At 41.2% G+C, this 23289-nt stretch overlaps 1 protein-coding gene across 4 annotated transcripts in view; it reads right to left on the bottom strand.

Moving 5' to 3' along the window:
* Positions 1-292: 292 nt before the first annotated feature.
* TNS3 (tensin 3) overlaps positions 293-23289 on the bottom strand; it is a 233099-nt gene continuing 210102 nt past the window's right edge. For all 4 annotated transcript variants that reach the window (XM_086467647.1, XM_086467648.1, XM_086467650.1 and 1 more), the window contains 11 exons: positions 20143-20314; positions 17164-17807; positions 16445-16531; positions 13727-13858; positions 11236-11331; positions 8733-8810; positions 6933-7010; positions 2620-2788; positions 1586-1654; positions 1422-1448; positions 293-437 (listed from right to left, as the gene is read on the bottom strand). In XM_086467647.1, coding sequence (XP_086323773.1) covers positions 293-437; positions 1422-1448; positions 1586-1654; positions 2620-2788; positions 6933-7010; positions 8733-8810; positions 11236-11331; positions 13727-13858; positions 16445-16531; positions 17164-17807; positions 20143-20314 — 1697 coding nt within the window. The remainder of the gene's footprint in view (positions 438-1421; positions 1449-1585; positions 1655-2619; positions 2789-6932; positions 7011-8732; positions 8811-11235; positions 11332-13726; positions 13859-16444; positions 16532-17163; positions 17808-20142; positions 20315-23289) is intronic.

Raw genomic sequence — 23289 nt, forward strand, 5'->3', positions numbered from 1 at the left:
AAAAGTTTTTCATTTATGCTTCATTCAGGTATGGGCTACATGGGTTTGGGTGGCACCCAGCTTCTTTTGTTTTGTCCTTTGATATGAAAACAGAGCATTATTTCTTCGTTAAGTCAGAGGCATCTTCAAAGAAAAGGCTGAACTCTTGCAAACACAATGCAGATAGACCATCTTCTGCTTTCTTCTCGGGAATGACAAGGTTCAGGTGTTGCTGCTGAATAGGCTTTCTCCTTCTCACAGTGCCTTCCTTCAGTGAAATCAGTGAAGAGCTCTGAGTCAAGGATGGAAGGCATCAGATCTTCTTCTGGGAACCGATCATGACCTTTGATACAAAGTTCACAATGGCACTGGCAGGTTGCTCTGGATCGTGCTCAGCAAACACGTGGCACACGTTGTCTGTAGCACTGCCTTGCTTCCTGGCCACGAACCCAAATACTCTGCAAGGGCAACCATCACAGGATATCAGAGAACAGACAGACAGGCGTTGCCTTGTTTCATAAAGCAAAAAAAAAGACACGGCAGAAAACAAAAGCACAAATCAGACTTCGTCTGTTCTGACGGACAAGGCCCTGTGTGACTGCTAAACACAGCAGTCCAGGTGCACCAGCCAACTCAGGAGCTCCTGAATGGCTCACGATGGACTGAATCAGGGAGGGAGACTGTCCCCTTCCTTCAACTGTCTATACTGCATCCTGTGCTGTCTGCAGCCAGAGACATGCTGCCGACCCTGGGGATGTATTTAGCCTGATTCATTAATGCTGTTCCCCTACCCAGTTTGGGGTGGGGTGGGGTGGTATGTCAGGAATTGCCTGAAGAGAGGTTTTGAGGGCCACACATGTCAGCGGACAGAGTACTGGAAATAGGACTTCAGTCATCTGTTTCTGTTCCTTTCCAGAAACCAGTGCCTGAACTCTTTCTGTTTACGCTTTTTATTTCAGTAAAAGGGGGACAATGATGTTTGCCTTCAACATAAAACACTTTGCAATCCACTGGTAATCAGATATTTATGCCACGCACACGTATTACTTGAACTGGTTTCATCCATGTGCCGTGGGTGGGATTTTTTACTTTTTTAAAGCTATCAGGCTAAGAGAGACAAGTAAGCTTGTGCTAGTGGAACATAAAACTGAGTAGCAAATGGCTGTTTTAATGTCTGAAACTTTAGTCAAATCACAGACCTGTAACCCAAATAAATCAGGCTAGGGCTGGCTCCAGATATCCCACCATCACGTAATTAGGCCCTGACTTGCAGAGGTGCAGATGAAGTCTGATTACGGTGGGCAGAGAGACTTTTGTCCCTGAACAGCTGCTTTCCCTTCTACATCTCTGACAAAGATCATTTAGAACACTAAGAGACTAATCACTGTAGTGATATTCCTAAAACATTCAGTTAGAAGAGACTCAGACAGGTGTCCACTTACTTTGCAGAAAGGCCATCTTTCATCCATCTTGTCCATTGAGAAAGCAGTAAAAAAAAAAAAAAATTGAAAAAAATGGAGAAACAAAAATGAAAGCTATGTTAGGGGTTTTTTTTTGTAGATCAACAACACAAACAACTATCAGAAATACTGTTTGTCTTCCTTACTTTCTGTCCTGTGGATCCAAAGCACAGAAAATAACAGTGTTGACTGGATAATGTCGCCGAAAAAAGAGTCTGGATAGGAAGAAACAAAGCAAGTTTTAGGAATAGTGAAGATGCTTAAAATTTTAAACAACAGAAGATCTGAGAAATAGACTATATTTAACCTAAATTTAACAATGAGAATATATTCTTTTTACTATCTGAATCTCCTGAACTGCTTCAACCAAAGATCCATATTTAGAATAGAAACATCAAGTTTTTGAACCAAATGAAAACTAACCCTCAAGCTAACAAAAAGAACTAGAAGGACGAAATGAATTTTTTCTAAAAACTGGGCATTTAGATACTACGTCAGCGGGAAACACAAATTCTTGGAACCCGTGAATAATTTTCTTATATTAAGTTTCAAAATATAAGCACTCGTAGGCATTATAATTTAAGGTTTTGTCCTTGATCGGCTGTGGAATTCCCATGGAATTAAGAAGTCTGCCACTTTTTTTTTTTTAACCTACAATGAATTCCTGTTGTCCCTCCTTTGTTATTGTCAGCTTTCAAATCTAAAGACTTTGTGGTTGCCTTAATAGCATTCAGTACAGAGTAAATATAAATTAACTTTTTATCATAGTATTTTACAGGCTATCCAAAGCATAATTTCAAATACTGGAGAGACACAGTGTCTGCTTAGGCCAACTCTGTTCAGTGATACTGGTGAAACATACCATAAAGATAAATTATTTCACAGAATACACTGAATATCGAACACTGGCAAAGCCGTTACTTTCCCTTTTTATAAGAAATAACAATGAAAAAAATGCCATGGTAAAGTGATCTTCCAGGGGTAAAAGCTGCCATGTGGAAGTAACATCCCCAGCTTAAAACACTCACTCTCCAGTACTGCACACAGCTGACACTGTCTTCTTTAGCCAACCCTATTAGCCTCCGAGACAGTGACTGCAGAACATAACTAGGCAAGTCAAACCAACAGCAGCCAGCACTTGTTGGGGCCAACATCCTCTTCCCACCCCTCTTTTGCTTACTTTCTTTGATTATCTGTCAGTGTGATTCCCTGTGCAGACACCTTGAAATGGACAACGGTTGAGATGGGAGAAGGATCTTGCATCAGCGTCACACTCAAGGCTTTCTGCACTGCCTGGTAGCCCGTGAGGGACTCCATCTCCACTGAATTCAGGTACCAAACGTTACACGCTGTAATGAAAGAGGGGAAAGGCTTTGAGATGTCTTTCCCAGCAGCAAACAAATGGGTATCTTCCAAACAAAAGGTCAATTTTCCACCTTTGTAAAGCAAACAAGGAAGACTGGCAGCAAATGACCAAACCTATGTCTGCCTCACCTTGTCGCACCATTGCTTCATAGCTGAAGGCTGTAGTTTTAGAGGTCATAAGCCTTTTGCTGTCCCTTTGTTTTTAATACCTTTCTATTTAAGCCAATGACTGTATTTCTCTAGTACCCACAAACAGCTATTACCAATCAAGCAACTTCCACAGTGAGAAAAATTACTGGCTTGTGTATTTTTACATATTTATCTTTACTTCAGCATGCACTTAATTTTAAAAGCCCTATTCCTCCCTAGAGATATCAGAAACTTCTGAAGTATCTCTATAAAACAGAAGCTATTTAGTTTCTCCAGCTACCAAATGGTTAATTTTTTCACCTGGTCTCATATCAAATCTGCAGCAAGCACTAGGAAAAGAAGCACTAAGATTATATAGCAGTACTATAGTACTGCATACTACTACATGGTAACAGTGCTATATAATGTTATACAGTATTAATAATTATTATTTAGTATTAATAGAATTATTCACATACTTAAATACTCTGGGACTGTGGTATAAAGTCAAATTTACAAGCAGATTAAGAACATTTTTGAAACTGCAAAGCCCTCTTAGTCTTACTCTACAACACAAGCAAGAATGACTAAACACATCTGTAGCAAAACACTGGTACCAACAGACTTTGTGTTTTGGTAAAAACATTTCTGGATGTATCCAGGACAGAATTTACAACTTTGGCAGCTGACACATGCAAATTACCATGCTAATATTTCATTTGTTTAGCAGTTTAGCTTGGCTTGCCAACCTTACTACGAAAGCAAAGATTAAATTAAATCTAATAGCTTCGCTTTTCATATGGCTATTCTGTAACCTGACTAAAGCTTTCTCCTAGGACTATCCACGTGAAACACACAGCTAGACACTGGCACTTTCAAAACAACCAAGCAATCATACAGTTAAAGACTGCATAAGCGTAAGCTTGATTCCAGCAGGATGATTAGCCTGGTAACTTCAAGCTCTGGAGTCTGTCAGTAAAAGAACGGTTCCAGAGATTTGATTTATTTGATTTGTAAGTGTGGAATTTCCCAAACGTGTTTGCACATTGGTGTGATAGCTTCTATAACCTTTGTTTGAATCAATTACTATACGATTCATGCAGAGAGGGATTTAAGACAATGAATGGCAAGCTCAATGAGGCCTTCGTCACTGAACAGCTTTCTGTCTTGTCTACCCAAAATCATAAACAACATTCCAAACCATAAGCTCTCCTCTTCTCACATCATTACTGTGTATGTTTGGTACAGATCTAAAGCTCTTCATTATCCTCTGAGCCCTTCCCATCATAGGAAGCTTGTCTTGTTTCACAGTCACACTCCTCACCGCTTCTGAGACCCAGGGGAAGGGTTTCCCATCCTCTTCTGCCACATGTTGCACTGGTGTCCACAGACTGTGTTCAAGTTTTGCCTCTAAATGAAATTACCAAGCATTTTGTCTAGATCGCCCTCAATATCGTAGTTCAAAAGCAGTCACCAAATACAGAGTACTTCTGTAGCCCAAAAAATAATAAATGAAACCTTTTTCAAAAGTGTTGGAAAGAGCAAGAATGTCAGCTTAAAAAGGAGATTACAGGAAAGGACAGGTAATGAGAAAGGCTGAAAGATTTCTCATTTAAGAACATCATGTGTAGTCCGATGGGGCATTAAATGACAGCAATCCCACAGAAACCATACTCAAGACTAGAACAAAAGGAAGACATCTGTGTCTTCCGTGCAACGCAGCTGCCCTGCAGTGCTGCTGCTCTTATCTTCCGCAGGTGGCATTTTGTACCATCAGCTACACAATGTGGCCATTTCGAGTAACCCCTGCTGCTTTTAGACTGGGAACATGCTTTGTTCAGAATGCTTAGTCTCTTAACTGTCTTAGTGGAAACAGAGATGAAGAACTGGGATTTATTTGGGGCAGAAAATTTTGCTGCCAAACAGGTCTGTTCTAGGGAAAAGCCACTTATCTGTATAGTTTCTAGTCTTCAACTGTCACTCTCTGGGAAGCAAAGGATATCTGGTCAGCTTCTGCATTTAGATAATGACTGGAAATGCTCATCGAGTTTTTCAGATGGCTATAAAAAAACAATCATTCTAGGAAAACACATCTTCATTTTTTTGCTCGTGGAGTGGAAGAAGGGTGGGATAAGGTAGGGCAGGGGAAAAAGTGCATGTTCTTTGACTAAACCACAGGTGCTCACACAAGCTCAGATAGCTGGAAAAGAAACTATTTATGTGTTTCTGGTCTGCACTTCAGTGTTGAACTCCACAACTTGAATGTCTCTGTGACTGGAGAGAGACCTCTGAAGCATGGAAAATCTGTGGGAAACAATGTACTAAGACAAAAAAAACCTCTGAGAGTCCTCTAGCTAATTTATCTGTTCAGGTTCCAAACTCTTGTTAAAAACAAAAACAACAACAAACAAGGTCAAACCCAAATGTACTAAGTTCCCAAAATGATCCATAACGTGACAGCCCTCCTAAGGAGTTACCTGACTACCGCCCCAACTGAATTAAGAATTATTTCTTTTTCTTTGAAAAGCACTGTCTGAGCAAGGAGAAACCAACAACACATGCCCTTTTTGCTGCATTTTCAAGAGGGAAAGTTCTACAAAAATGCATTCTCCTTGCTTTTTCCCCTGTTGGCCATAACTACCACCACCAGCACTGGCAGGCAGAAAGGCCAACACGTGCTCCCTCCTGGCAGAGCCTCCCAAAAGCTTGCTATTGCCTCAGCCACACATTCCTACTTGATGACAGCACTCAAAGTGGTACTTCAGATTTTTAAGTCAAAGTATATTGCTGCACGAGCAAGGAGCAACACTCTCTCTCTCCAGAGCTGCTGAGACTGGCGACTGCCCCCTTCAGAAGTGCCCTAACAGGGGTGAGGGCAATGAGGCAGTATTCTTATAAAGGCATACTTGGCCACAACTCTTTTGCTGGTGGCTACAGTGGTAGGCTAAACCCAAAGGACAGTGGCAAATGTAGTGTATTCTCCTGCTCCAATGGGATCAACCGGGTGGGCAGATAGAACCTGGGGAGAGTTCAGAGCAGCCTGAAAACCAGGGACTGTGGGAGGGCGTGGACAGGATCCCCTGGGCATGGCCACTGCACAGGGGAGTAACACAGCGGCTGCGTTTCTACTGAGGACAGCCTTAAGCTTATGAAGGGGTACTCAGAACACCGTGTCCAGTAATGGTGGGTTAGGATGCCACACTTTTTCAGACAGGCTACATCACCAGCTGTCTCTCATCAGCTGCACACAAAGCAAACGAGAAGCAGAGCACGTCTCTACAAACAGCTACCACAAATACCTCTATCTGAGAGTGATACAGACAGTACCAACACAGCATCACATCATTTAGAGGCTATCTTGTCAGGGCTTTTCCGTCACATCAATAAGCTCGTGGTAGGACAACTGAACTTGCCAGAACGGGTGCTTCAGCATGCATGAGAATCCATAAAACACCAGCCAATGGAAAAGACCCCGGACATTTCCTAACAACATGCAGCATCAAGTGAAGCACAGGGCAATGGTTTTTAGGTTGGTTGTTTTTCAAATCGATGGGACAGTAAGCGTTTTCCAGTGGTACTGTTGATCCCTATGCTGAGAATTTAACCCTACTGAATACTTCCCTTCATTGCCTTTTGCAGATCTCAGACATAGTTCATGAACCTCTGCAACCACAGGCTGAAAATATGTTCTCTTAAGTTCATCAGTTATGAAAGCAATGTCACCACTTAAAAACTGCCGTGTTTGAGCCAACCTATGTGTACCTCATATTCTCATGGGAGACATGACTGGAAAACAAACAGGGCTGTAGAACCTGGGAGCTGCCTGCAGAAAACAGAAAGAACTTGGTATATATCCTCACAGTACCCTTTACACTTCTACACGGCACTCTAAATTTAACTGCTCCCTTTAAACATCCCAGAGCCTAAGCTTCAGCTTCTCCCAGCCTGTAAGACAGAAAATTTGGTGACAGCCAAATGCAAGGAAAAAGTTTAACAGACCTGCACCCTGTTTGAGAAGCTCTGCTGCTGAGTTTGCAGCAGTTTGTGGAGAAGTTTCTGCAATTTCCTCCAAGGGATCTGCAAACAGAAAACACTGTCAAGGTCTTGTTCAAACTTGAATTGACAAATAAATGCACATGGTCAAGCATGAGTTTAGTTTTTGTAATTGTGATCTCATCTACTGGACAATTCTTGAACAGAAACATGAAACAATCTTGTATCTGCAAGTATAACCATTCATGTGGCTTTGCGTTACATTAGTTTTGGTGCCCCCAGCGCCGCAGGAGGGATGCTCAATCTTTATTTCCTGACAGTAAAAGCCGTAACTACACAGCATATGCTGCAGGGACACACACAATGTCCCATTAAAATGGTACTAATGGCCACATTCCCTCATTACAACCTTGAAATTTTCTAAAGTGTAATTTTAATTATCTCATTTAATTTGTGTAATATACAATAATTTAGGCACAAAGACTTTGTGTTTCTATGATGAAATCAATTAATTGTATTTTGATTCAGAAGATGACAACATAATCCTTCTTTCTTCATACTTATATAGAAAACAAACATCTGAACTATTGGGATGTTTGTCTCACAATCCTCTGTTAAAATTCGTGAGAAAACTGTCCATCAGTATGTTATTTCAGCTATATAAATGCATACATATAATGCAATATAAAAAGTTCTCGCTTATTGCTGTATTTAACAAGATGCATGCCGTCTTTGAGTACATTCAAAAGAAGAAGAGAGCAGTAATAGGGTTTGTGACACTACTCACATGTTTAGAGTTATCCATGTGCTTTAAATAGTCCATGCACCGTGCCCAGAATCATTAACAACAGAAAATCATCTTAAAATGTGTGATCATACTGGATTCAAAAATAAATCGCAAATAAAATTTCCCTGTGGTATGCTTATTGAAGACAAGGCAAATGTTTCAGTCCTGCACCTCTGCCAGAACAGAAGGAGCTTTCCATTTTAGGTGAGGAGGGTAAGGAGAACAAGCCCACCTACCACACTAGTTTGCCATATAAAGAGATCTCTGGTCACATCTACCATAGCATGTTTTTGTGCTAAAACGGTTTCATTAATATATTTGCATAATACAAATGCTATGTTTGAAAACTGACATATCGCCTTTAACAAAAGCTTAAAGAGTTCAGTAGAAAACCACAAAAATGTTTAATATTGCAATAATACATCTGGTGTTAACCTCATTTGGGAGAGTAACAGACAACTGGATTATGGGGCAAGAATAGCTACATTTTGCTGTTGTCTTACAAGTGGTTTATCACATCACCTATCAAATAACCAAAATTAGAATTACAGCCCCATGACGCAACATGGGCTTTTTGATCATTTACTTAAACAATATTTGGACCTGTGTAAGTTACTACTTCCTTCCTACCAGTGTCACATGCAGGGCACCTTCTGTTCTCTACCGACCTGCCCTCCCTAAAGCCCTTTTGCCACTCAGGCCTGAATGAGCGGTTACATCTAACCATACATGGGCATAATTTCATGTCTGAGAAGTACATTTGTCTTCCTACACGCCAGATTACTGTGCGGATTTCCATGACGCATATATGTTTACAACTGGAATATCACAGTACTAGTCTGCTCACAACTACAGCTTGGATAAGAGGTGCTGGCAGTACTGAAGAACCACTTTTAAAACACAGCTTCCTCCCCTGTGCATTCTTGCTTAGATCTCGACATGTTCACCTGCCTTCAGACACTGGCACTTTGAAGCAGAGCTTGGCTGGGTACTTCTCTTCTGTACTTTAACAAGCATACCTCTGTCTGGGATGAGGAGCTTGCAGGGCAGTGCCAGTGGGGTGATGGAATGCTGATACACCAGAGCTGTCAAACTCCCTGTGGTCAGAAGAGTAACAAGACATACACAGTTAACTTGGTGGACAACCAGGACGCTTAACAGTTATGTTGGCTCTCAAGCATTTTATAGATGAAGGCCTTCCCCGCCCCCTGCCCTTTAAAAAAAATTCTCTTGGCACTTAAGCCAAGACCTTCTTCAGTCAACTTCAGTGTATTCACGTTTCCCAGCACTGTCCCAGTTGGATGTACTTGAACTCATTAACCACAATCACTCTCTCTTTGCCTGCTTAAACACACTACTTAAATGGCTTTGCTTTAAACGGAGAAAGCACCAAAACTACAAGAACAGTAACATATGGAAGTCAGTAGATTCCTTTCAATGCTCTTAACTTCTGCTACGTTAAATGTAACAAAATCTTACAAAGATGGTAAGAGCACAAAGGGTCAACACAATGTGATGAGGCACAGAAAGAGCAAGGAGTTCTGCCTTTTAGCCATGTAGTCTCCACCGTCTAGTGTGTTATCTACACACATCTCTATTTTGTGCTTCTAAAAGTATAAAAAATGGTCTAGATAAAACCTCCTCCATTCAATGCAGCAGTGAGGTACATAGCATTCTCCATTAAATTATTGTTCTTTTCTTTTCAAAGTCACTTTTGTCATTTGGACTTGGCTTGATTAAAATAATTAAACAATTAGTCATCCTTGCACCCATCTCACATTAGTATATGAGTCAACAGTATAATATTCATCAGACTGTTTGTACAAAAAGCCACCCTTTGATCCCATTTACTAACAAACATTGAACATTATAATGATGCACTCGAGAAAAATCACAGTACAACCAAAACCAACCTCATTTTTACTGCCCATCAAAAATTTCTTTGAAATGGAAAGATGACCCAATTCTGCAAGGGACTTACAGAAACACTAAGACCAACTGATACTCTTAGTCCCTCATTGTCTTATCTGTACAAGAGTGTCATAGTGCTTGCCCACCTACCTTGTGAAGCAGCTGTGATGCTGTATACATTGAAATGATTAGGAGATGCTCAAACTAAATGCTTAGTAGGGCTACGTACGTGCCATAAACAGGTACTTCAAGATCAAGGTAGGACTGGGCTAAAAATTCTGATTTGAAAGAAGTCTCATGCCAAACACTGACAAAATTCCATCCACCTTTACTTCAAACAGGATTTGTCATTTTACACTTGTTCATTTCATGGTAGATGATGTATGCATGTGACAAGGCTGGTAGCAGGGGGTGGGAGGGCTGCAGGGTGACCTCTGTGGAAAGAGGCCAGGGGCTGCCCCATGCCGGACACAGCTGGCTCCAGCAGACCCACCACAGGGCACCACTGAGCCATGGTGAGATGCCTCCAGGAAAGCGTATCTAATAAAAGGCAAAAAAGGCCACACAGAGACAAGAAGGGAAGAAAAAGGGTGAAACACAGCAGAGGGAACCCCCTGGTCAGAGGAGGGAGAGGGAGAAGGAGGTGCTCCAGGCACCCAAGCTGAGATCCTCCATCCTGCAGCCCTTGGAGGACCTCACATTGGAGCAAATGGATGTCTCCTGAAGGAACTGTGGCCCATGGAGAGCTCACGCTGGAGCTGATTTTCTTCCTGAAGGATGGCAGCTCATGGTGGAAAGCCCACACCTCAGCAGAGAAAAAGTGGGAGAGGGATGGAGGGAGGGAGGAACTGTTCTGCAATGACCATACACCCCCCAACCCGTCCTGCGCTGCTTGCGGTTGAGGAGTCTGGGGGGCAGAAGTGAAGTTGAGCTTTGGAAAAGAGGATGGAGAAGTGTTATGTTAATGTTTGTCTTTGTTTCTCACTACCTGAATAACAACTTTAACTGCCAAAAAATTAAATTAATTTTCCCCAAGTTGAGCGTCTTTACCATGGTAGTAACTAGGTAGCAACTTCCCTGTCTTTATCTACCCATGAGCCTTCCCAGCCTACTTTCCACTCCAGCCCCACCGAGGAGGGCAAATCAGGGAGCAGCTAGGTAGGTGTTTGGCTGTTTGCTGCCACAGGTAATGCACTTTCATCATATTACATTAGGTAGGCTGACACAGCATAATGGACTTTGTCAATGTCCCACTCTGGTGTCACATTAGCCAGCTAGTAGAAATACAGCACAGGACAAAATAAGGCAAAGGGCCTGAATCAATAAGGTCCGTAACAGTCATCTAGCTCAGCTGTGTGCAGCGGCATTGGCAGTGTCAGACAAGCTTGACCGCTTGATGCTCGGTCATGTGCATCTCTGCTGGAGTGCCCTGCACATATACTTAAGGTAAATGCGTACAAGGCTCGTATAACCTTAGAATGGGTTCCTACAGAAATCACCAGGACTCAAGCAAAGTATTGTCTCATTTGCACTCCATCCAAGGCTATAAAACAGCCCTGACAAATGCAAACTGTTCCCATTTTCTGTGTCCCTGTGATGCACAGTACTTACCAAAATATGGTTCATTTGGGCATCCTTTCAAGCGCACCCCCTTGTGAGTGCATTCAATTAGAAAATGCCTTACAAGTTCATTTGACAAATCTCCAACTGTGTTGAAAAAGAAAAAGAAAGCTCATGAAGAGAAGCAATGAACAGACAACAGTCTCACAAATTAGTGGGTCTTTATGAAGCAGTTTTCCACATTACCACTAAATGTTTTATATACAGCATGCAAAGAATACATTAGACCTGCTCTGCTGCAAGGTTACAAGCTGTAGTAAAAAGGCCATTTTTCAAAAACCAAACAAGCAAATAGCTCACTTTAGACAAAGAGTGGAAAAGGTTTTACAATCATAATTCAAAACATATAATCCATCACATAATCCAAATATACACTGGTATCCAAAACGTTCAAGCATGGTCTCAACTACAGACAGGAAGAGAAATTTGGAAAATGAATGGTTAGATATTCTGATGCACTTGCCCATTAGAAGAATTTGTATCCAATGTGACAAGGGAGTAAAAGTATGATAAAATACTCAAATTCCTAGTGACAGTTCTGCTCACAGAATTTTTCCAGACTAAAACAATTGAAGATTTAGCTACACAAAGGTAATGATGCCAAGTCTCTCAGCAAATTTTTAAGTCTTAAAATGTTTGCAGTTTTATGCGAAGTCTTTGCTCCTGAAAACAAACAAACAATTACATGAAACACTCAGGTTTCACTAGATTTTCAAAGACAATTTTTATCTCTCAGAAATCTAGGACAAATTGAAATTGTTAAGTTGTATGTAATGAGGAGATACAAAGTCCAAGAGACACATAAAAATTCCCTTGAGATTTAGCATTCTTTTAAACACATACATGCATACACATACATATAATTAAGACAACTTCATTATTTCCTGAAAGACTGGTTTCACAGTATTTCACATCTGACTACAAACCAAATCTCTCTCCAAGTAATTAAAGGGTTATTTCATAGCAACGGGACAAAGCTATCCAACCATTCAAACCTTAACAAAAGAGCCACAAACACCAACTGCTCCTTTTGACTGTGATCTATCAGCCACACTCCAGGAAACACATGACATCAATGGTTGACTCTCAGGCTAATAAAGATGAACACATTAATCCTGACAGCAAAAACTTCAATGCAAGTAAATATTGCAAAGACCACCTTTTCAAACAGCTTACTGTTTGCCATTAGGCTCTCGCAATACTAAAAATCAATGAATACAAGAGTATGTGGGAAGGGGAAGCCTGGAACAGGAAACCCTGCAGATTTGTGCCTTCTGGAATGCAACAGTAGAAACCAAAAAAGCTAAATATCACAGAGCGAGAAATGGAAGAATGCTACAGTCTCAACTAAAACTTTCTCTTACCACTTGCCTGTGGTACAACTAACATAAACTGGCCCTTAAAGGCTAATGCAGTTTGAACTTTCATGTCTTCCTGGAGTTCATTGGTCTGACGATAAAAAAGATTACTAAAAACACCTACAGCCATTCTCTGTTTGCTTCCTTGTTGTTGCTATGACCACGCCACTGCACCCCTCTTGTCTTCATTAAGAAAGACATTGCAGTGGTGCTGCTGATGTTTCTGGGCAACAAAAAGAAGGATTACACGGCAAATTTTTATTAGAAATTGTCTCAAGATACCAGATTAAGTGCACAGAATTTGAAAGTGTTATTGTAATAATGGTGGCCTGCTAACCTTGTCCCACAGTAAGTACAAAATGTTAAAAAAAATCCCAAACAAACAAAAAACCAACAGCCAACCAACCAACAACAGACAAAACCACACTTCCATAACCACGATGCTAAGAATCACTGCTTTCCTGTGATCTCAGCTGCTTACCTTACCAGGCAGCATGTACTAAGGAAACAGCAGCAATGAAAACCACCCCACTACCCTTGCAGCAGCACAAATGGAGCCAAGGCCACTACAGATACAGGCTGTCGAGTTTCCATACACTGATTAATGCCTTACATACATTCTTCTCATTTCACCTTTCACGACTATCAGGCCCAAGTTATATATAGAGGCACTGGAGCTGGGAGAGTAGGTGTATTTCATCACTTCTTTTAACCAGCTATCATCTTTCCTCAGGGAACCTCCTCGAATTTATATCTAATGTAGAACAAAGCCTTGGGGTAAAAAATAATCAACTTTCCTGCCAAGCAAAAGCTTTACATGGCTGTATGTGGATCAAATGCAGAATTCTGATTGCCAGGGAGGACCCAGTACTGAGCTGATTTTGTATTAGGTTGATAAGCTACAATACCTGCACAGCCACAATGAACATACATTTACAAGCCACGGTGATTCTGTAAAGTACAATGGTCGTCTTATCCAGTGTCATCTAACAAGGTACCAAATGCAGCCCGTAATTCAAGTTGCACTTACTAGAAGAGGGGAGATTCCTCCAGATTATTACTCAATATTGAGGGTTTCCTACTATGTACGGCTTGTTAAATAATAGATAGAAGGCATACAGTACCTTTCTTGTTTAACTGCAGCACAGAAGGAGGAGGTGTTGCAACTTTCATTGCTAGCCCATAGGCTCCACGAAAAGAATGACTGTCTCGAACAATAAATGACCCAGGTTCCTTGTCCTTGAGAACAGCGATGGCTGCAAGGGATTCCGGGAAAGAGAGAAAAACAGGTGCCCAACAACGCACACACCCAGAAAGTACAGAAGTGCAAATCTATAATTAATAATGAGACTAAAGGAAACATGATCCTCTTCTCTGTTTCCATTGCTGTAGAACAAAACCCAACCAAGCATATTTGGGGGATCCAAACAGAAACACCTTGTGCAAATCTCACAGACACTTATTTCAAGAGAAGCCTGAAAGACAGATCCCTACTGATTTAAATTGAGAAGGATGTGCAGGTCTCACCAGGATTCCTACAACCAGTGCATAAGCAAGCTGATTCCTGCTTACATTTGTGTTATGTGCATGACCGAGAGCACAGTCTCTGCAATTCCTAGGCTGACTAGACAGCACTGTCTAGTGCATCTTTTCCTATGCAGCTTCAACAGGCGGAGCAGATCTGTTTTCACCCACCACCACGTTTCTGTCCCTGTAAAGCAGTCTCACTCCCTTACTAGTTTTAAGGCAAGGGAATGGATGTAAATGAATATTTGCTCTTTAGCTGTCCAAGCATTGAAATATTTTACACCTATATTCTGAGATCTCTGCTGGAAATGTGGTACGAAGTCCTCCCCAGGAGGAACCATTTACAGGGAAACTACTTTTGCTTTGCATGAGTCTGTTGCAGACTTTGAAATATAGTAGCCCAAAATCTTAAACTTACTTTGAGAAAAGGCAAAAGGTTTATCTAATGATTGATCTTAATCAATCCTTAGTACTTTGCCTTTTTTTTTTTTTTTTTCCTGAAACTTTTTGGAAATACTTGTGTTTCTTTCCAGAACTTCTAACAATCAGGAAGCCTGGAAAAAGCCCAGATTTGACCCTGGAGTCCTTAACCATCTGTACATACAGAACATGGAAATTAGGCATATGGGGCATGAAGCTGTGTTTTGCAAGGCCTGAGCAATGATTACATCATAAGCACACATTTTTTTCCATGAAAAAAAGGATAGTAACAGAAAATCAGGAAAATGCAGTCATAATTGTCTCTTTTGTATAAGTGAGTAAAGCAAATACACATATAGTCTGTTCCACTCCTCTGTCAGATGGTGAAGGAAACAACTATTTTCACAATAACCTGTCATGTGTTGAGAGGAGGAGTATGAATATATAAAACCCTGCAATTCAGCAGTGTTCACATAACACTTCTAAAGCCGCAAAGGGGACAGTAATCATTTGTCACAGGACCAGTCCATTAAGCACAGGAAAAAAAGAATAAGTGGTCCCCCTCCTCCTCAAGAGTATCTTAAAACACTTTCTAAAAGGATTTTTACTTGGTAGGGTGTAAAGAGGCGTACTAAAAGGTTGGGAGGGTTTTCTTTTCATTTATTCAAGCAGCTAGGTTTAAACTTCCTTTATGATCTGCTCCCCTCTCTGGACTTGTATCAAGCCACAAAACTTTTTTTGCACACTTAAAGACTGAGTTCTCATTATGAGTGGGGAGCAGACAAGGGAAAGAGGGCTGGAGTGAAAGGAGCAGTAAAACATCATCCAAAGATGAATTAATGATCTGTTTTCTACAACCTTTATTCTCCTGGGCTCAGATTTACCAGTACACTATAGGAGGCATCCTCACCACTTGGCAAACTATGAACGAGACAGACATAGCAATTCATCATTTGCCAAGAGCTGAAGGCTATTTTGGTTTAGTGTGAACCTCCTTCCCAGTGCAGAACTAATTCACCATTTTTTCCTTTTTGACCACATTTTAAGAATCCCAGTTTAAAATCCTGTCATAACTCATTAAATACAATTCAGTATAGCTGAATATCACACCACGGGCACAAGGACCATTGGATCAATTGCATGTGCAAAGCACCCAGCATGCTTCACTTACACGTTGTTGCAGGGACAAGGTATAAGTTTGTCTGTACATATCTTCACATGCATAATAAAAGCTCTCTCCACCTCATTCAGTGATACAGCTACATATAGATGTACTATATCTGTACTGTACATTATAAAGATGATGTTCCATGGGAGTGTTATTTCGTGACCTTTAGCTTAAATAGGTCACTTGCAGCTGACAATGAAATTCAGGCTACAGAACAACTGGTAGATGAGGATGCTTTTATGATGACTTCTAGCTAATGAATTATTCTCTGATATTTAGCATCTCTCAATCTATTATCCGTGCAGGGAAACACACATGGCTGAGATCATGCCAGAGCAGCACATGTGTACTCAAAAGGTTTCTGAGAGCAGGCAGTTGTTTGGTATTACATCACACACATTCGCCATTCCAAACCTAGAGCTTTTCAGTAAAGTACATTTGCATCAGCTACCACAGGCAAATTTAAATTACTTTGTCAGTAGTTCAGTTACGCTAATAATTTGCCTGATTAACTGAATATTTTTGAGGATTACTTGACTGCCCTCTACTTTCAAATTCAGCCTTTGGACAAAATAAATTAAGTGAGGCTGTCTGTGGCCCTTCTAGGTTTTGTATTTCTTCTTGTGTTGCTTTTGGACACCAGGTATGCATCAAAAAAATTTACGGAGAATTCACCAACTAGTCTTTCTGTGAGCAGACATGGCAGAATATATACCAGTTGATATACCTTGTTCTCTTGAAATATCTGGCTTATACCAGAACTTGGATGTGTCCTGGACAAATTTTACAGTCACATGTTTATCAGTTGTGTTTTCTGTGAAATAAAAAGGAAAAAAAAAAATCAAAAAAATTTTAAATACAGAAGCATTTTTTACTTTTCTTTCCAACTTCCAATCACATTAATTATTCAAAAAACCTCATGATTAGAAGGACAATTTAGAGAAACTCAGAACTGTTTTAGAACCAGCAAATATAGTACCACACGCTAAGATTCTGGAAGCACTCTTGAAGTTTCATTTTGCAAAACCCATAAAATACGAAAACTCTTACATTTATAAAGCTGTATTAAATACAAATGTCCAGTGAATACACATCAACATTTTTCGCTATTCTTGACACCAGTCTAGAAAGGTGCAGAGAGAAGTCAGCCCTTACTAAAAGAAGTTGGACTCCATGCTGCTCACTTGTTGTTTGGCAGTTCAAAAGGTAGGCTGCCCTTGGCTGACATCTAGGAAAGGACAGAAAGAATTCCGCAGCCTTGTTCTCCGAATAATACATCCACAGCCAGTGAACTGGCGCCACTTACTGCAAACATTCAAGTCCTCTGTACCATTTTCATTCCATTGCTTTTTTTTCCCCCTCCTCCCCACTTTTAAAATCCCCTAAATGCTTTTTATAAACTCATAAAATCTAATGCACTTTGCATTTCTCTGACGCAGAACCTACCTGGCACTGAGGAAGTGCTTAACATTTTTGAGAAATCTGGGAGGACATTTGGGAAGGGGATGCTGATTGTGCTTCCACTGTGGGGGCTGGAGAAGCCGCTTGAAGACGGTGACACAGAGGCAAAGGAACGGTCTCCTTCAGAGGACCTCTTTTTCTCTGGAAGAGGCGGTTGAGCATGTGGGTTCCCTCCATGGTGCTGCTGAACTGCACTGTTCTGGCTGTTATGTCCAGAGGCCACGGTAAGAAAGTTTTGTGTCAAAAAGCCATTGTCCTCAGCAGTTGCCACTGATGAGCTCACAGTTTTAGGAGAGATGCTAGTATTGGCTATAAAAGTAGCTCGTTTCTCCTCGCGGGGGGAGCTGCTGCCCCTGTTGCCCCCACTGTAGCTCAGGTAGGCCCGGGCACTGCTGCTGACAGCAGGTTCTGGCTGTGGCTCTGCTGGTGAATTCTCCAGACTGCTCAGGGTGACAACTTGCAGTCCTGGAGTTTGGAAATGAGACAAGAGAGAGACATCTTGCACAGCGTTTGAAAATTCAGAGGGTGCAAGGTAACCTCCCAGCGGCCTGCTGTTTCCCATTGAAAGCTGGAGCGACGGGGAAGCTTTAGGGCTGCTTTCAAGCCAAGGATGTTCTGCTGCAGAAGAGCTGTCAAAAAAAGCCAAAGATTGGACACAAAAATATAACAGCAGCCACATCATTCCCTTAAAACATCCCTGTACAACCCATACAGCAGCGAGCAGTGAAGGCAGTGAATCACCTCACCCAGGACAATACCTGAGGGTGCTCTTTGACAACATGCTGGACCTGGTGATGCAGCTGGATCAAAGGATTCCAGCCCAACCCTGATCACTTATTTCTTCAGTGCAGGTCATTACGTTCTGCCTCATCTCACCTTCCACCTAGCCATGCTGATGGGACAGTTTCTGAGTTTGCACTGTAACCAGGTCACAAAAATACTCCTCCTTCCCCCTGTTTGAGAGGGTTACTTTTAATATGAATCAATTCAGTGTGGCTGTTCACAGCATTGCTTCACATACAGTAGGTCTGGAGATCTCTACAGGGTGAGCTGAAGTGCTGCCTGGAAAAGCGCAGTAGGAGGCACACATTTCTTAAGCCAAAGCTGCCATCAAAGGCAGAGGTTTATGGAAGAAAACTGACACTGCCACAGCAGTGCAAAAAAAAGAAATCAGAAATGGGCTAGGGGCATCATTGTGCACCATCACACAATAAATGAGTAACTATGATAAGGACACAGTTCACAACACCCAGCCCTTAGACCACGTCCTTTCTAATACAATTTATATTAAAAAAGGAACAGTGGCAGGTCCAGCGGTTAATTTATTTGATGATGGAATCACTTTGATTGAGAGAATTAAATACTTCAACAGATAACATTAGATTTTTCTACTGGGTAGCCATTCCACTTAAGCAAGTGAAAAACAACAAATATCCTTCTAAACAAGACAAATTAAGCTTCTGATGAAATCATCTGATAGAAGTTTAAATTGTCTCCTGGCTTCTAAAAGTTAAATGCCCTTAGACTGTAGCTGCAAACATTACCAGCAATATCAGATATACAGAGAACAAACTCATTGTGAGATGTGAAGGGAAAAAGAGCTGACATAACATAGATATATATAAAAACCCCTATTTTTTTAAGTAACAGGGAACTGTGGAAATGGATACCAGTAGATTTGAACAAATCAAAGTAGAAGAACCATAAAGAAATGGAAGGGAAGCAAACAGAAGATGACATCATTGCAAGGAAAAAACTCACACAGCTGTAGCTATCTGCTAGATGAAATGAAAAATGACAAAAAAAATATTTAGAAAGAAGGGAACAAATTTTTCTAGATAAAGTTTGAAGTAGGGCTGTAAACTTGATAATGACTGCATTGCCTGATAAGCTTTTAATTCATATCTACTTATAATGAAATGTTACACTGCTTCCTTCTCAGAAAACACTAACACACTTTTTGTTCAATTTTATGATTCACATTCATAATCCCAAAATGAAAACATTCTTTCATAGACCAAGTACTGATTGAAAACAAAATCAATTTGACAGGAAGAGAAATAACAGACAAATAGGTATCAACATTCTTGAAGCCCACACTGAGAGTCTTGACACACCAACCAACAGCATTCCAAATACTTATGTGAAGAAGCAGCCGATTATCCAAGAACAAAATAGGATAATCAGCCACAAAGGAATGGTGTTGAAGAGTGATAAAGAAGGAACCTAATCAGCTATGAGGAAACACCTCATCTGTTAAGTAAATACAGGGCACAGGTAATGACAGGTAATGATTCATTATTCATTGTCATGGTCTTCTGAACCTGCTAACAGTAACCTGGGACTCCTTGTTTATTTGCTGTGTTTCCTGTTATTTCTCATCTGATGCTGCAAGCTCCTCGGGACAGGGACTATTTTGTAAATCTATACTCTTCAAGCTTTGGTGCAGAGCCCTACATGTCTACCGCAATACAAATAAGAAATAATAAAATCTCCCAGCCTGCTGAGTAGTTGAAAGCTAGTCAGCTATTCACTACCAAAACCAAATCCTTTTGACATTTCACTGATGAGAAACGCATGCACTGCAGTGAAGAGTTCATACTCTCATATACAACTTATTCTAATGTGAGATTTCATGATATGCTTTTCAGTAAAGCATTAGAGAAGCTGGTTAAGCACACGAGAAAAAATGTATGAGCTTGTGCTAGCACATAATGAAGTAACTGAGCTATAAATTCCTCTTTATTTTTGTATTCCTACCTATCTTCAAAGCTAACTGTGTCCCTGACATATAAATAACATCTGTGTATGTGGTAAATTCCACCTGATGGTTAATTGTTAAATGTCACAACCAAACTTGAAGTACTTAGACAAATGCTCTGCAATGAAGATGCAAGCCTAACATCTTGACTGGCAACTATAGTAATGAGAACTAAACAAGAAGGTTTGAGTCTCTTTTCCTACCTTTCTCCTCCTGGGACAGGACTGTTACTTGAAACAGTACACGAAGACGCAAAACAGCGCTGAAAAGAGGGATCCGTCTGCATGTTGGCCCTCAGCAAAGCAGGGTTAGCGCCCACAGTGCTGTCAGACATCACCATCGGGTGGTTCATGGCTTCTGTGTAACTTCGAGATTCTGTAACAAAGGAAACAAAGTAAAAGGCAAGTTAAAAAACAACTCCTGTTTTTATGGACCTTGCACTGAAAGAGGTGTTTATAAAACTATCTGCTTTATAAACAGATGCAGGACAAATGGCAGAGGGAATAAAGATTACAAAATGGCACCACTCAAACTGTTTGATCGGTTCTCCAAGGTACATTCTGTAGCCCTAAAGATGAGAACAGACCTGTCTGTTCCCAGCTGTTTTGCATTCCACAGTCCACAGTGTTCATCAGGTATTTCTAGTCAAGTGTCCTACAGGACTCTACACACAGTCAGCATACACTTAAACACCAAAGTGATAGAAAACTGGGGTACTAATTCAGCCCACCCATTCAACCCACTGCTGAACGGGGCAGGGGACCCTGGTAGAAAATGACACGAAAAATGCTGAGGTACTCAAAACCTTCTTCACCTCAGTCTTTACCAGTAAGACAGGCCTTTGGGAATCTCAAGCCCCTGAGACCACAGGAAAAATCTGCATCAAGGAAGACTTACCCTCGGTGGAGGAGGACCAAGCAAAGGAGCACTTAAACAAACTGGATATATGTAAGTCCATTGGGCCTGACAGGTTGTACCCACAAGAGCTGAGGCTGCTGACTGACACCACTGCAAGGCCATTCTTGATAATCTTTAAAAGGTCACAACAATTAGGAGAGATTCCTGTAGACCAGAAGGGAGTAAGCATCACTGCCATCTTCAAGAAAGATGTGAAGGCTTGGCTACGCCAACCTCAGTCTCTGGGATGGTGATGGAGCAACTAACTCTGGAAACCATTTCCAAACACGTGAAGGAAAAGAAGATGACTGAGGGTTGTCTGCATGGATTTACACAGGGGAAATCATGCTTATCCACCCTGATAGCCTCCTTCTGTGAACTGAGTAGCTCAGTGGCTAAGGGAAGAGCAGTGGATGTTGCTTATCTTGACTTTAGTAAGGGTTTTATCACAGTCTCCCATAACATCCTCACAAACAAGCTGACAAAGTATGGGTTAGATAAGTGGACAGTGAGGTGGACTGCAAACTGGCTTAACGGCTGGGCCCATAGGCTTGTGATCAGCTGCACCTAGTCCACTAGGAGGCAAGTCACTAGCATTATACCCCAGGGGCTGATTATGGGCCAACACTGTTCAACACCTTCATTAACAACCTGGGTGATGGAATAAAGGTTCATCAGCAAGTTTGCAGACAAGAGAAAACTGTGAGGGGTGACTGATAAACCAGACGGTTGTGCTGCCATTTATAAGTGGGAGAAATGGGCCAAGAGGAATCTCAAGAAGTTCAACAAGGTGAAATGCAAACTCCTGCACCTGGGAAGGAATAATCCCAGGCACCAGTACATGCTGGGAGCCAACTGGCTGGAAGACAGCTCTGCAGAGAAGGACCTGGGGGTCCTGGTGGACAACAAGCTGACCATAAGACAGCAATGCAACCTCACAGCAAAGGTGGTCAACAGTATCCTGGGCTGCATCAGAAAAAGTGCTGCCAGCAGGTCAAAAGAGGTGATCCTTCCTCTCTGCTTAGCACTAGTGAAGCCACATCTGGAGCTCTGTGCCCATTTCTGGGCTCCCCAGCACAAGAGAGACATGATCTTGCTCGAGCAAGTCCAGTGCAAGGCCACTAAGATGCCTGGAGCATCTTTCATAGGGGCAGGGACTGAGAGCTGGTACTGTTCAGCCTCGAGAAGAGAAGGCTTGGGGTATGTTATCACAGTGTATAAAAGCCTGATGGGAGCCTCACTCTTCTGCTCACATGAGGAGAAAAGGACGGATCTGGGGTTGAAAGGCAGTTGAGCAGCACAGAGCAGCACGGGGTTTAGTTACTAGTGCAGCTACAGATTTCAGGTGTGACTTTGTTTGCACCACACAGACAAAAAAGTAAAGTAACTGTAAACTTTTCTAATAGCTTGCAATTAGCATCAGAGTAATTTGTTTCAAGTCTGAACTATATTCAACTGAATTTACTGGACATAAAACACTATGAGATTCAGTTAAACACAGATGCATCTGGATAAGTAATAATGTGGGTGCTACTACTGAAGAGCTTTACACAGGAACAGTTTAGTCCCCTTCTTTACAGGTGCATTTTAATAACCAGTCAAGCTCTAATGAGGATTAATTTAATTATTCTGGTATAGTCTAAAGCAATTCAACACCTATTCACGTAAACTCAGGTTCAATGGCACTATGTCCTACCACAGCGAAGGCCATGCACTAAGATACTGCAAATGCCTGTGCATCTGAAGTGCTTCATACACCTGAATAGTTCCATTGACCTCAACACCTGCAGGACTGGAACTCAATAAGACGATCACAGATGAAAAAATCTCTAATTACAAAAGACTGAGGGAGAAAAAATACAGAGGAAAGTTACAGAACAAGTCCAGTCCTACAAAGATCATATTAATGCATCTTTTCAATTAGGAAATCTTTATAATGTAAAAGTAAGGAAGGTTCTTACTATTTCTGTGAGCCTCACTGAAACAAGTCTAAACAAATTTTCTTCTCCCTTCAATTCATGACAGGGCCTGGCTCTGCTATTATTTGAATGACGAGGGTGCAAGGTAATCAAAAGAAATGCTTGAGACAAGAAAATCTGCAAATCAGTGCCCTGACTGAAAACCATTTGAATTCCTCACATAGCACACATACTGTACAGAGCAAACACTTAACTGGATGAGGGAAACACTGGAAAACTGCAACACTTTTTAACTATACCCATTACTTTAACTATATACATGCCAGCCATAAAAGTGAACTTCAAAGAAAAACTGCAGAAATGTGTGTGGTGTGTAAGAGCTAGAGAAATCTGAATCTGTATCTGTCTAACAGAACAGATACATTACATTCATTCTCATATTGGTGCAAACACAGTCAGAAAAACCTGTCTGCATAAACCCATGATTTAGACCATATTCCTACTGAAATCAGTGCTGCTTGTTTATGAAGTATT

This window comes from Leptosomus discolor, chromosome 7 (assembly GCF_034619465.1).
Source record: "Leptosomus discolor isolate bLepDis1 chromosome 7, bLepDis1.hap2, whole genome shotgun sequence".
NCBI lineage: Eukaryota > Metazoa > Chordata > Aves > Leptosomiformes > Leptosomidae > Leptosomus > Leptosomus discolor.